At 35.9% G+C, this 14701-nt stretch overlaps 1 protein-coding gene across 3 annotated transcripts in view; it reads right to left on the minus strand.

Annotated features, from left to right (window-relative positions):
* Positions 1–14701, minus strand: part of ADAMTS20 (ADAM metallopeptidase with thrombospondin type 1 motif 20) — an 83208-nt gene that overhangs the window by 19821 nt on the left and 48686 nt on the right. For all 3 annotated transcript variants that reach the window (XM_060777582.2, XM_060777580.2, XM_060777581.2), the window contains 5 exons: positions 14249–14356; positions 13069–13233; positions 12531–12824; positions 12025–12186; positions 11456–11635 (listed from right to left, as the gene is read on the minus strand). In XM_060777582.2, coding sequence (XP_060633565.2) covers positions 11456–11635; positions 12025–12186; positions 12531–12824; positions 13069–13233; positions 14249–14356 — 909 coding nt within the window. The remainder of the gene's footprint in view (positions 1–11455; positions 11636–12024; positions 12187–12530; positions 12825–13068; positions 13234–14248; positions 14357–14701) is intronic.

Below are 14701 nucleotides of genomic sequence, written 5' to 3' on the forward strand. Positions count from 1 at the left end.
GGTGATTTGAATGCAATATTCCTGCTTCTTGGCAAGGGGTTGGACTGGATGGCCCATGAGGTCTCTTCCAACTCTTTGATTCTATGATTCTATGATTCTAAGACAATTATGCTGCTGAAAATGGAAGGAAAAAGGAAGAGGGGCCAACCATGGGCAAGATGGATGGTTGGGATCCTTGAAGGGACTGGCTTGACCTTGAATGACCTGGGGGTGGTGACGGCTGACACGGAGCTCTGGCGTGGGCTGGCTCATGAGATCATGAAGAGTCGGAAGCGACTCAACAAATGAACAACAATAACAAAGTAGAAGTTATGTGGTTGTGTGTCATAAAGACAGACAGACATTCAAGGAAATTGTGTTGTTGCTTTTTAGGGGGATAAATTATTTTTGTTTAAACTTTTAAAATCCCCAAAAGCTGTGTGAACCTTTCTGAAACTTCTGGGGATTTATGCCCTGGTTATATTGTGCATCATAAATACAATTGAAGTAGATAGCTCTTGTAGTCTTTTTTCATTGTTTGTTTAAAAAAACCCAAAATTCCCCTAAAATTAGTTGATGAGTGTAATGTTCTGAAATTTGGTGGGCTAACAGTGGAAAATGTTTTATGCAATTATAGCAGGTTTCACCAGGATACCTCTAAAATTGAGAGAGAAACAAGCCCCTGGAGTTTTCCCACTTGCTCAATTACTATAACAAAAAGTAATGAAAGTTTGTTACTCTCGTTATCGTAACAATTTTTTTACCAACCATACTTTAGAAACATATTAGAAACTAAGCTCCAGTGCCCCCAGTTTTGTAATGACTTTTGAACCATTTCTATGGATCTCACATCCCTAGTAGATATGTATGCACAATTACCACTTTTCAGAGACCTAATTTTTCTATAAGCAATTATTAATACAATTCCTATTTCTTAAACATGGAAATATTTCTGGGGCTACTCTTCTAGAATGTCAACTAAATTGTTAGCCATAACTTTATTTACTGGGCCAGAGCCAAATACATTTCAATAGCATCCTCCCTACTACAAAATTTGCATAAAGCTCCACAGAAAACAACAGGACTTCCCAGGAAAACATGGTTAGGACTGAGAATGTATATACTCCTCTTTTCTTATGCGAAACTCACAAACCCCTGGAAGCTTTACATTGGGTAACATTTATAATGAGGAAAAGGGCTCTGTGTGAAGGATATACAATGTCCCTTGTAAGGTATTCTTCTCTTTTATCTAAGCCCTTGAGTAAGATGAGACAGAGAACCTGTCACTTTTGCGAACCTTATCATTATAAAGGCATTTCAAAGAGCAGCTTTAGAAGGATTAAGTATCAAAGCATCCCAATGATAAGATCCACATTAGAGTCTTTACACTGTAAACACAACTTGATAAATGGTGGCACTTAAATAAAAGGGTAGGCAGGTGTTTTGAAGAGACAGAGCATGTATTCTCTATTATCTTCCAAAGGCTTGTTTTTCTTTTTTTTTCTTTTTTTAGTTAACATAACTGTAAGGCAGACCTAATCATTTCATTTTTTTATCTCAAGCACCAAGATGAAAATATGTCTGTCTGAAAACACTAATTCCCCAATAGTTTTCATCCACCTAACATTAGCAATGCTTTTTACCAGCCACTATCCTTCCAGATTTATTGTCAAAGCTATATTAATTGAATATGACAACACTACAAGAACATTACTTGGTATTCTTTGCTTGAATTGTAATATCAAAGCAAGATAATGAAATGTCTTGATATGTCTATCTAGCTTAATCGGTGTGATTAGGCTAGATAGACATACAATTAAGCTTGTTTAAATGCCATCTGAATCAAAACAAAACTGAACACTCCTTGTTGAAAATCATCGGGATTTAAAATATTAATTAAAATGAGGGTTAGTGATTCATTACTAATTGGTAAAATGACAGTTCTGTGCTCTTCAAAAACACAGCTACTTCAAAAACCATCACACATGCACACAGAGGTATCAGTGTTTGATGCGTTTTGAATAATTCCCCCCCCCCCCCCCCATAAATTGCATTTCTTCATACACAGAATAATACTTTAATAATAATACTTTATTGATTTAGTATATTTATATACCACCTTTCTAACCCCTGGGGGGGGGGACACAAGGCAGTTATTTGTATTCTGCCCTATATATACCAGTGGTTCCCAATCTTTGGGCCTCCAGGTGTTTTGGACTTCAGCTCCCACGGTTCCTAACAGCTGGTAAGATGAGATTTCAGGGAACTGAAGTCCAAAACACCTGGAGGCCCAAAGGTTGGGAACAACTGCTATTTACAAATATTTTATTTGCATTTTGCCCTATCTCCCTGAGGGGACTCAGGGCGGATGACGGTTATATATTGATTTATGTATATTTTTAGGAGATAGCCATAAAAGCTTGCTATATCATTCCATAATATTGGCAATTAGTATCAACAGCCATAACTCAATGCAATGCAGTCACTGGAGCTTTTAATAGGTCTTTAATTTTCTCTGCTGAGTTCTGGTATCTCAAACTACCAATCCCATTGTGTGACTTGCCTTGTCTCTCATCCCATGGGAGGAAGTGTTGCTGCCTATTCCCCCCCCCCCCATTTGTTGTAAGGCAACACAGGAAGGCCCCTGTGTTGTCATCGTAGCAGCGTGTGCCACTTCCTCTTCTCTTTTGGCATGGAACTTGGGCAGAAGTCGCTGTGCCTCACCTAATGAGCTCCATGCTGAAAGTGGAGAGTAAGCAGCAAAGAACAGGCCAGTTGACCCATGTGATGAGGTAATAATGCCAGTGTAGATGCACCCAATGATGAAGAAAATACATAGAATAGAACAAACATTAAGAAATATGAGAAAGAAACATGAAGACACAATAATCCAGCTAAGATTTAAAAACTATGTATAATTTTAGACAGATAATATAAAACTAGGAATGGAAGAAAAGCAAGAAAATGGATTTAATAGCTGTGGAAAATATAGGGGGGGGGGGGAGAGAGAGAAATTAAAAAATGCTTTACTGATTAGCTAGATAATGCCTCTGCAATTTTACTGCTTTAACTTGGTCAGAAATTGAAAAGTACGAATGGCGTGTATCAGGTTATTGGGAAAAGTAGAGGTGCCCACCTCTTGGAGAACCAGTTAGATGACTGTGATTTATAAAGAAACAAGTGAGATATTAACAAAGAATTTAAGATCTATCTCATTACTTAACAGTTTCTATAGTAGTATTTTGGCAAGCTGATTACATAAACATATCTCTTGGAATATTCATAGAGACCAGAGTGCATTTTTGCAATAAAGACAAGTTTTGAATACCATAAAATAATTTGGAAATCATAATGAACCACAGAGCTCTATTCTGCTTGGTTCCAGGTTATTTGAAGTATGAGCCCAATACAGCTCTTAAGAACGTATGGAGTGGCCCTTCTCTTTATCCACCACCTTCTCAGGAATGTTTGGTGGTAACAAGATGGCCTTCTTGGTTGCTGCTCCCAAACATTGGAATTCCCTCCCAAGGAATGCCAGGATGGGAAAGATTAAAACATTTTTGATCCATCAGGTTTGTATATACAGACTGTCCTCAAGTTACAAACAAGATAGGCCCTGTATGTTCATTTTTAAGTTGATTTTGTATGCAGGTTGGTACAGGAACATTTTTAAGTGTAACTCCCGATAACTGGATTTTGAAAAAAATGGTCTGTTATAGAAACAAGGATTGGTGATAAAGCTTCTGTGGAAACACCTTTTCCCATGACAACTACTTCATTAACGTTTTTGGGGGGAAATGTAAAGTAATCAAAATACTTCATTGTAAAATGAACACAAAAGTGTTTTTACTACACAATGGCACATGGAAATTCTAAACATCAGATATATGGATTAAATTGAAGCCCAATAATCTCTTATTTATATTAAGATTATATTACTTATCTCCACTGAACTAACATGTCCCATATGCTTGATTCTTTAACACATCAAACAGAACAAGCTGGGATTGATTAGGATTGTTCAAAGCCTGTGGGTTTTTCTGGTAACGGGGATATGCCTACTAAACCCTCTTCTTCTTTCAATATTAAAGTACTGTACAAGGAATATCACTCATATGCTACAGCTGCCCGACTGCTATATATGAGTGAACTTATATGTTGTTAGGGTCATATTTACATTTAATGGCTTGAAAGCAAACTTCACGATACAATCTTGAACTCAGTTTGTTTTCAAAAATAAACAAACTATTCTGTCAAATACTGAGATTATTTAGCTTGTGAAAGTTCATTAAAAAAACTGCACTTTTCTGCTTAGCTTTCTTCCTTGGTGCTGCTGCCCCTCCCTTTAATGCCATTCCCCAGAAGTCTTTGCTTTGCCATCAGATTCAATGAATCTTTAAAAAGTTGCTGGCTATCTGCCCTAAATGTCTGTATTCAGAACTAAATTTTCAAGAGAAAAGAACTTTTAGATGTGAAAATAAAATAAAACCATACCATAGTTGACTTTCACATTTTCCCTTTACACCTTATTAAGCTAAATACTTCAGTACCAGTTTTACTACTATTTTAAACTTCTACACTTGACAATCAGTAACAAGAGATCACATGAAACAAAGATCACATGATTTCATATCGCATCATCAGTAATATAGGATGAGAATCTCTTATCTTAAATTCCAAAATTTCAAAATACCCCAGAATCCAAAGTTGTCCACATGGATGGCTGCGACAGTGACACATTGGCTTTCTGGTGCTTCATTGTCCCAAACTTTGTTTCATATACAAAATTACTAATAATATTGTATGACATTGCCCTTTTATAGTTCATACAAACCTCACTTATGGTTTGCATGAACTGTAAATGAATTTCAAGTTTAGAAATCTCCAAGATATTGCATTATATAAAAATAAGCAACCCCTTCTCCAAAATCCAAAACACTTCTAGTCCCAAACATTTTGGATAATGAATATTCAATCTGCAATGAAAAACGAAGCTCTTGTGTTCTCCTTATTTTGATTAGTGGAGATGAAAGACCATATTGCAGGCAACTGGGATGATATTTTTCTTGTTGTGTAACTTAACTTTCACAGCTTGGCAGAATCTCCAGCTATTTTTTGTTCTAACCAGTTCTAGATGCATACAGTTACATGCAATGACATTTGCTGACCAAGGCCTCTCATTCAGTTGTCATATGTCAAAATCAACCTGACCAAAAACCCCCCATCAGTAATAATACAATAATATGATTGCATGTGGGTGAAGATGCCATCTGTTCTGCTTTGGATCAGATCTCTCCTGCAATACTGTTCAGTTCTGGGTATCATAATTCATAGATGCTGACAAGATGGAACATATCTAGACAGGGCCGTAGCCAGAAAAAAAATGGGGGGGGGGGGGTTGGACCCCTACCCCCCCCCTTCCCGGCTACAGGTTTGGTGCTTGCAGTTCTGGAGGGACACTTAATTTTTTGCATCTCATAGGCTTAGCATGGGGATTTGGTTAACCAGTGAAAATTCATGAGTAAACCAGTTTTTTTTAACCTGAAAAATTGGAGGGGGGTGTTGAACCCCTAACCCCCCCCCCCTCGGGTACAGGCCTGTATCTAGAAGGAGGTGCCAAAGATGGTAAAACATCGGAAAACATGTCCTATGAGGAATAAATTAGGGGTTGAGCATATCTAGGGCAATAATGAGAAAACCATGGGAAGTTATATGATAGCTTTATTTAAATACCTGAAAGGATCTCACGTATAAGATGGAACAGGCTTGTTTTCTGCTGCTCCAAAAATAAGATAAATAAATTATTTAAAATTGTAAGAAAATATATTCCGACAAAATCCTAATAAGTATTTATTTACTGTAAGAACTGTTCAAGACCGGAATAGACTGTCTTGGAGGGTAATAGATTCTCCTTTTTTGGAGAGGTTGGAAGGCTAGCTCTCAGAGTTGCTTCAGATGTGTATTCTACATGACAGGTATTGGGCTCAATAGCAATTGCTGTTCTTTCCAATTCTCTGAAATTTTCAAGTGAAAACAATGTTTCATTCAAATTTCACCATGATTATGTATGATTATGTTTTGTGATTCCAAAATGCATTTGTAAATCTTAGGGGAATTCACTCAAGGCAGTTCCTAATTTTTAAAAAATATATTAATTAAATAACAAAGATACTAAGTCTAAATAAAGCATAGTAAATGATCTGTTTCCATTGTAAAATAGGTATAGATGATAGATAGATAGTAGAAACATTACTTATCCATTATTATTATTATTATTATTATTATTATTATTATTATTATTATTTAGGGTATTTCTACCCCGCCCTTCTCAACCCCGGGGGGGGGGGGGGACTCAGGGCGGCTTACAGAGGCACAATTTGATGCCGGCATCAACATAAACAATAAAATAAAGCATGAGTAACAGCAATTAAACAATTAAAACATCAATTAAAACATCACATCAATAAAACCATTATAACGCTCAGCGTTCAACGTTCGCCATCTCATAGTCCTTAAATTCAATTCCACATCATCAATTCCTATCAATTCTAGTTGTCAATTGTCCATGTCTCACTGCCAGATTGCCCGAACGCCTGGTCCCTCAACCATGTTTTCAATTTCCTTCTGAAGGAGAGGAGGGATATTGATGACCTGATTTCCCCAGGGAGTGAATTCCACAGGTGAGGAGTCACCACCGAGACTCCTGCTCCTCGCCCCCACCAACTTCACTTGTGATAGGGATGGGGTCGAGAGCAGGGCCTCCCCAGATGATCTCAAACTCCAAGGTGGGACGTAGAGGGAGATGCGTTCGGACAGATACGCTGGACCGGAGCCGTATAGGGTTTTGTAGGTCAAAACCAGCACTTTGAATTGTGCTCGAATTATGTTAAAATGTACAATTAACATGGTATAAGAAACATTCTTACTTCCTCTAGACAAAAATTCTAGCACAGCTCAAGTAGTTAGTACAGGAAATGTGGAAAATATTTAATCTGCAGATATGGGTTAGTTTCATCTATAATGTCCATGGACCAAAAAAAAAAAAGACTCCGAATTTCTGTCTTCATTTGAGAACTGTCCTTTTAAATTTACTTATTTAAGATTAAAGTTATCAATGACACATCCCATTATTCTGTTTCTCAATATGATCAACAAGATCCCCATAAGAAGGACATAAGTATACTCTCTGTAACTCTGCAGCTACCAGTGTTTCAAAATCCATCTGAACAGAACCATCTGAATAGTTCAAAGGCAGTACAGGCATTGACATCTAGATGTATACTATCTAGAAACTGCACTGTTCACTTGTCACTGAAAAACTTAAATAGTATATTTCTCAAACTGTTTCACTGAGCACCAATTGGACAAGAACGCTTGTTCCTCTTATTTTTATGGTGAGGAAACAATAGATCATAGTACACAGTATATAACAAATTAGTTCCATATTTTACTCTGATGTAAATTTTGGTGATTAAATTGATCTATCTATCCATATTTCAACTTTCCATCTCTTTAGCAAGTTATACTGCGTAATACTGTTTTTTTAAGCCTGTTGATTCAAGGAAGTCTCATTACGGTTTTAATGATTGGTTTTAATGTTTGATGTTTGACTTTTGGGTTTTTAATGTGCTTGTTTATTTTATCTGTATGTATTTGTATGGCATCAAATTGTGCCTACTTGCAAGGCCACTCTGAGTCCCCTTCCGGGTGAGAAGGGTGGGGTATAAATATGGTAAATAAATAAATAATGTTCAACAGGATTTATTCCTAAATGTGTGTGCATAGGACTATTTCTACATTCACTTATGTAGCTATGGGTGCAGCCTATACTGACTTGTTTAACAGAAAAAGTATTGTTTTGGTTTTTATCATTTGACTGTAACTGAATTGCCTAGTATTTAGTCTAAAGAGTGGCAAAAGATTTTAGATTGCTCTAGCAGGAAAATAATTGTATATTATATAATGGCATACTAAATTACATACATACCTAGACATCACAAAGTGCAACTATGGTTTCTTGATTCAGACTGCATGTTAAATCCACAAAAAAGATCATGACAACATCTATTGTATTTCAATCTTTAATTATTTAAGAATGTTGTAACATTGTCCCTACAAAAACAATGGCATTGAAAAAGTAGAAAATCTATTGTCATTCAAAGCTTCATCCAAGGTTAATAAAACACAACAATAGTTAACACTGAACAAGACTTTCAGTCAACATAAGTATTAATAAAAGCACATTTGATTATACACATAGTGACAATTGTGAAGCCATAAGAACAAATATCAAACAAGGGAATCAAAGAGCAATTATTTTACACAGATATCAAATAACATCCACAAAAGTAAATTAAATTATAAGACATGAATTATTGTTTACTTTGTTAATTACAAGACAGTGTAAGATGGACATATCATTTTAAATAAACACAACCAACATATTAAACTCATTTGAAAATTTTAGAAATGTTTATTGAGCACCTCCCTTATTTTTCAACTCAGCTACAAAGTATTGAAGATGGAATGGTCTCATTCATTCAGCTTCCAAAAGACTGTTCTTTTCTCCCAAACTTTTAGAAAATTATCAACATGTAGCAAGACTGAAGTTAGTAGATTAACCATTGAACTAGTATCAGTACTGAGGTATTCTGATGCTTGACAAAATAAAGCAGCAGAGGAAGAGACACAAGACCATAGCTGGCTTTGACAGCAAAATCATGACTTCCTTTTTAATATAAAATATTCTGTGATATACATATATGTGTGTGTGAAAAAAAGACTGGAGACACTTCCATGATGCAAAATTCTATCTTTACATTAACATTGTTCAAATAAATAATTATTTACATATATACAACTGATCTGACCCTTTCTCCTACTCCAGCCAACTGTAGACAGATGGTGAACAGGATTGGAACCTTTCAACACATAAAACAGCTGAATCTACCAAATACATCTTGACAAAAAAAACAACAACAGCTTAATAGTGCATGTGATCTATGTCGCCTTTGTGTGAAGGAAACAGAATGGGATGGTACCCTATATACTTAGTAGCACCAAAATAAGCACTGAACCCTTCTAGGCCCCTTCCACACAGCCCCATATCCCAGAATATCAAGGCAGAAAATTATCTGAGTGTGGACTCAAGATAATCCAGTTCAAAGCAGATATTGTGGGATTTTCTGCCTTGATATTCTGGGATATAGGAGTGTGTAGAAGGGCCCCTAATCTCTGTCTTCTGTAATGCCCACTTCTATTCTGGAAACAGAAATGGTGGGGATGGCTCAGAAGTAACTTTGGTTCTTTCCCCTTTTTGTGGAACGACCCTCAACTTATCCACAGGTCATATCAAAATCCATAATTTTGGGCCCAAAATCTCCTTTTGACTTATACACAAGGTCAACTTATACCTGAGTATATATGGTAGTTGCACTTACATTCCATTGAAATCAATGTGAAATGTCAGTCCTGAATAGTTTGCCATTGATTTCAATGAGATCTAAAGTAAATGAACTTGCTCTTGGAAGTAGCCCAACAGTGCCACTGATTTTCAAGAAAGATAAACAGTATCTCATCTTTAACTTTAAAATGTTTACAAATGGATGTAAGAACATTTTGCACAATAAATAAAAATTAATTGCAAAATGTATTTAAGAGAAGGAAGTTGGCCAATTTTAATGGGTTTGGAACATCTAAAAATAGTAAGTGCTATATGTAGATATTATTCTATGTTACTTGTTAGTCATACTGTCAATCCAGGACTTTTAGGAACCAGCTAATTATTCACTAATAAGTATTTCTATCCTTAATGAGACATAAAAGAAGAAAATCTAGGGTTAGCTAAAGTCACCACTTTTTGGAGGTTCAGATTAAGAAAAAAGTAAATGCCCCTATTCTAATGAAGAAAAGATCTGAGATTATTCTGTGTTCCTCTCCCAGATAAATTTTGTCCATCTTATTCTCTTTTTGCACGAGTAAAACTATGTATGCTTCTTTCCATTCTAGCATGTTGTATTTCAATTTATTTGAATCTTTGTTCCAGAGTGCTTGCTTGATTCATTGTGTTCCAGCTATTTAGATATTCTGAAGTTAATAACTGCAACACAAGTAATGAAGTTTGTAAATATGTTATCAGGAATCTATTAAAGAAAATAAAGAGCAGAAGGAAGGATCCAGTTGCAGTTGAAAGCACTGAAACATTGAATAGTTTCAGCTTGAGAAATTTAGCAGACATTTACATCTCTCAATGAAATCCCACTAAGATCTATGCACAGGAATGTGTTGTAAGTGAAGAAAGTACTCTGCTGCTGAATGTCCAGGGCTCTTTGACTGAAATTTCAATATGGATAGCAAGAGTTTTAGAAATTATGAAACTAAATCCCAGCACATAAAAGTTAGTTGATACAAAAACTTTTAAAGCAGGAATACTAGAAAGGGATAATCTTCATTGGGCAGAATATTGACATTTTAATTAGGATATTATTAAAAAAAATCTTGCAAAATCATTATTCATAAAATCAAACTTCACTGGAATCTTCTGACAAAACCTCTTTACTAGACTAACCCATCTTACTTTGCTATCATTCAATTCTGCCAAACATGGGGTTATATGGTTTATGCAATGAATGTATTTTTAGAACTTTTCAGTTTGAAAAGATGAAATTTAGCCTACCTAACATTCATTCAAAAAGTCTCAGTCTTTGTTAATAACAATTGATTAAATATTAATAATGGCAACTACATGGTTTCTTGTGTGAGAGAATTGGCCATCTGCAAGGATATTGCCCAAGAGACGCCCAGATATTTGATGTTTTTACCATCCTTGTTGGAGGCTTCTCTCATAGGGAGCTGGAGCCGACAAAGGGAGCTCCACCCGTTCTCCCTGGATTCGAACCACCGACCTACCAGTCAGGAGTCCTGCCGGCAAAGGGGTTGAATCCACTGCACCACCAGGGCTCCCATAATACTAAGTAACAATAAGTCTAATGATAAACCAGAAATATATTGCAAACTAAATGCATATCTGAAATAAAGTAGAATGCTAATTAACTGTTTTTTCTATTCAAAACATAGGAATGTTAACCACATGCTGTTCTGATGGCAAAGTGTATGATATTGAGTACAGACATACATAACAAGACTTTATACAAAGACATTTTTATAAACAAAAATAATTTTATAGACTTCTTTATAAAAGATGACCTTAACTTCCAGATAGTCTTTCAAATGGCCCTCCTATTCAGGAAAATTATTTTTGTAACATTTAAAGCATAATTTCCTAATGCAGTCAATGTAAGAACTGCCATATTAGATAATTACAAACTTGGGAATTGAGCCTGACTACTGAAATATATATAGCAAAATGTACAATAAACATGTATTTAAATAAAACCCCTATGTACAACTTTATAACAAAATGTACTGACAAGAATAGAAAAGAGGAACACTGTTATGACAACAAATACTATCGTACCGATTTCCATGGTTCACGATGCCATGAAACTTCACTAGGACATGAATGTAAATTGTCACACTGTGCTGTATTTGGAGGCTTTTCTGGTATTTCACAGTTTTCATCACTCAGCACTTGTCCATTGGGAAGCTGGCAGATCACTAGTCGTGCCTTTATTCCATCACCACATGTTTGAGTGCACTGTAGATAAAAGTAAAGGGGGAAACTGTATTTGCACTTATGTTTATTATCAAGACAACTGTTGTCATTCTTGCTATGAGATACGTTCCATATCATACCTAGCTTCCAAAAAAAGCAAAATTTAAACATTTCTGTGGTCAGATTATCCATAAACAACACAAACACAAACTTGCCATATTTGTGCTGGAAGAGGGAAAAATGAAAGTGTATTTTTAAAAATAGTGTTAAATGGGTCAATCGTTAAATACAGCTTGTAAGTTGTCAGAAACTGAATATTCATATACCAGACAGAAAGATAAAAATGTATGAATAAAAAAATAAACAAACAAGGGTTATTCAAAACACAATATAAGCTAAATAAAATGTGCAGTTTTTGTTAATAATCTTACTTCTCCCCAGCTCCCATAGTTCCATCTTGGACAGGGACCAGAATCACAATGGCTCAAATTTGGTGGCTTCAATGTCTCATCGCAATAGTTAGCGTTTTGCCCATCTTCATCTTGGCAAACCACAACCCGGAGGTGAAATCCACCAGCACAAGTACTTGAGCACTAGGAAGACAACAAATGTGAACACACTGCACTAGCTGTACAGACACTGCACGGGATTAAATCAAAAGGATTAAATGCTATATAAAATGAAAACACTGCAAAACAAATCAACAGCTGTAAAGAGAAAAGGAACATAAGATGAAGATTTTTTTTTTCAGAATTTCTGTTATAAAATCCCAAATTAAATTAAACTGAATACAATGTTTTAAAAAATCATGATCAATATCACCATGCATCAAAGATGCACCACCATGCTATAAAATCAGGTACATTTTAGATATAGTTGGGGCTTCAAATTAATATTAAAGTTTCCAAAAAATATAGACAGACAATGATCAACTTACAGCTCCCCATGGTCCTGTTCTCCATTGGTTTCCTTGAGGAGAAGAGTGGTGGTTCCTTGCGTTTACATTGCCATGTGAAGGATGGACCTTGTTAATTGGAGGATAATCCTGATGGATTGGATGTTCAGGTTTATCAGGAATACGACGATAAACTGGCTGGCAGGGTGGCATGTTACATTCTTGTTCTTTTGCAGGATGGCCTTCGGGATCACAGTAATTCTCATCAATTTGTTGATGGTGGTTGACACAGACAACTTCCCTTGTTACTATTCCATTACCACATGTAACTGTGCACTGACCAAAAATTAACCCAACATTTATGTGACACAACAAAACATGAAAAATTGATAACCAATGAAAACTATTTTATACTGCTATGAACAAATATATTGCCTTAAAAATAAATGCTAAAATAGCTACATGCACGTTTATTCAGAAATTAATGCAGCAAGCTTATTTTGGATCTAGGCATACATTTGGTTTCTACAATAGTAGTAAAGGAAAATAAAAATGTAATTACAAAAAACATAATATTTACAGGCGACCAACTTCCAGCTTGCCAATCACCACATGGACTAAAGCAGCTTGAAAGTTCTTCTGGTTTGGGTGAATGGGCACAAAATGATTCTTCTGCTACTCTGCCAAGGCCATCCCGACAGCTTACATAGCGAGCACGGTTTCCCCTTCCACAAGATGCAGAACACTGCAAAACACACCCAAACACTTATGAAACTCATATGTAGGCATATATCTGTGACCAAGATGTTAAGTGATAACCTAAAAGGCTAGTGTAAATGTCTTTAATTGGGAACAGATCTTGGTAGTTTTTAAAAAAATAATTAATTACCCATTTTTCTTTACAATATTTAGAAAATAATTCACTTTTATTATTCAATACAATAAACGGTTCTGGCCCAGCCTACCTATCCAAACGCATCTCTTCCTACGAACCCTCCAGGAAGTTAAGATCATCTGAGGAGGCCCTGCTCTCGATCCCGTCTGCTTCGCAAGCACGCTTGGCGGGGACGAGAGACAGGGCCTTCTCTGTGGTGGCCCCTTGGCTGTGGAATTCCCTGCCTAGGGATATTAGATCAGCCCCCTCCCTCCTGACCTTTCGTAAGAGAGTGAAAACCTGGCTCTTCGAGCAGGCATTCGGAACCCCGGAATAGTCAAGCTTGAGATGGAGAATCACCCAGGAACGGCCAAGACGATGAAACAGATGAGGATTGGATTGAGAGGATATAGCTCTTTTAAAATTGTTATTGCACTGTCTTTTTGTCTAAATGCACTTAATTGTTTTTGCTTTTGTATTGTATTGATGGCATTGAATTGTGCCAATAAGTAGACCGTCCTGAGTCGCCTGTGGGCTGATATGGGCGGGATATAAGTGATGTAAATAAATGATGTAAATAAATATTAAAATGTAATTACTTATATCACTTGTACTGTTTATTATTTTTGCTACCTACTTTTGCACACACACACCCATAGGACTGATTCTATTTAGAATTGAACTGCATGCCATTTAACTTTCTCTCATCTAAATGTGTTTAAATACTGGCATTAATTCCATAAAACCAAGAATGTCACTTTGTACTGTGAGCTTGCCCCCATTTCACACCATATTACAACTTGTTAGCAAGGACCAATTTCAAGATATAATTAAAGTATTTTCATTCATTATTAAGCGATCACATCCTTCTTGCAGAATTACTCACTGGTGTCCATGATCCATATCTCCACTGAGTCACTTTGTCAGTCTGGATGATGGGAGGTGAAGTTGGCCATGGCTTGATTGGGTATGGACAAGATGACATCTCACATTCCTTTTGTGTGGGAGAGAGAAAACACTTCAGAAATCTTAGAGAAGGTAATAATAATAATAATAATAATAATAATAATAATAATAATAACAACAACAACAACAGCAGCAGCAAATCTTTATTTATATCCCGCTTTTCTCCTTAAATGGGACCCAAAGTGATTCACAACATTTTCAAAGCAATACAAATCAACCATACATATAACAATAAAACTAACTGTAAAAATAAAACATAAATAAGCATTTAAAATAATTTAATAGATACAATTGTTGTGGGAACTCGTCAGTTCAAATAATACACTTCACTGGTAGGTGAAGGCAACATGGAGAGGCTAGAAAAACCCTACCT

The sequence above is a fragment of the Anolis sagrei genome, chromosome 5, assembly GCF_037176765.1.
Source record: "Anolis sagrei isolate rAnoSag1 chromosome 5, rAnoSag1.mat, whole genome shotgun sequence".
Classification (NCBI taxonomy): Eukaryota; Metazoa; Chordata; class Lepidosauria; order Squamata; family Dactyloidae; genus Anolis; species Anolis sagrei.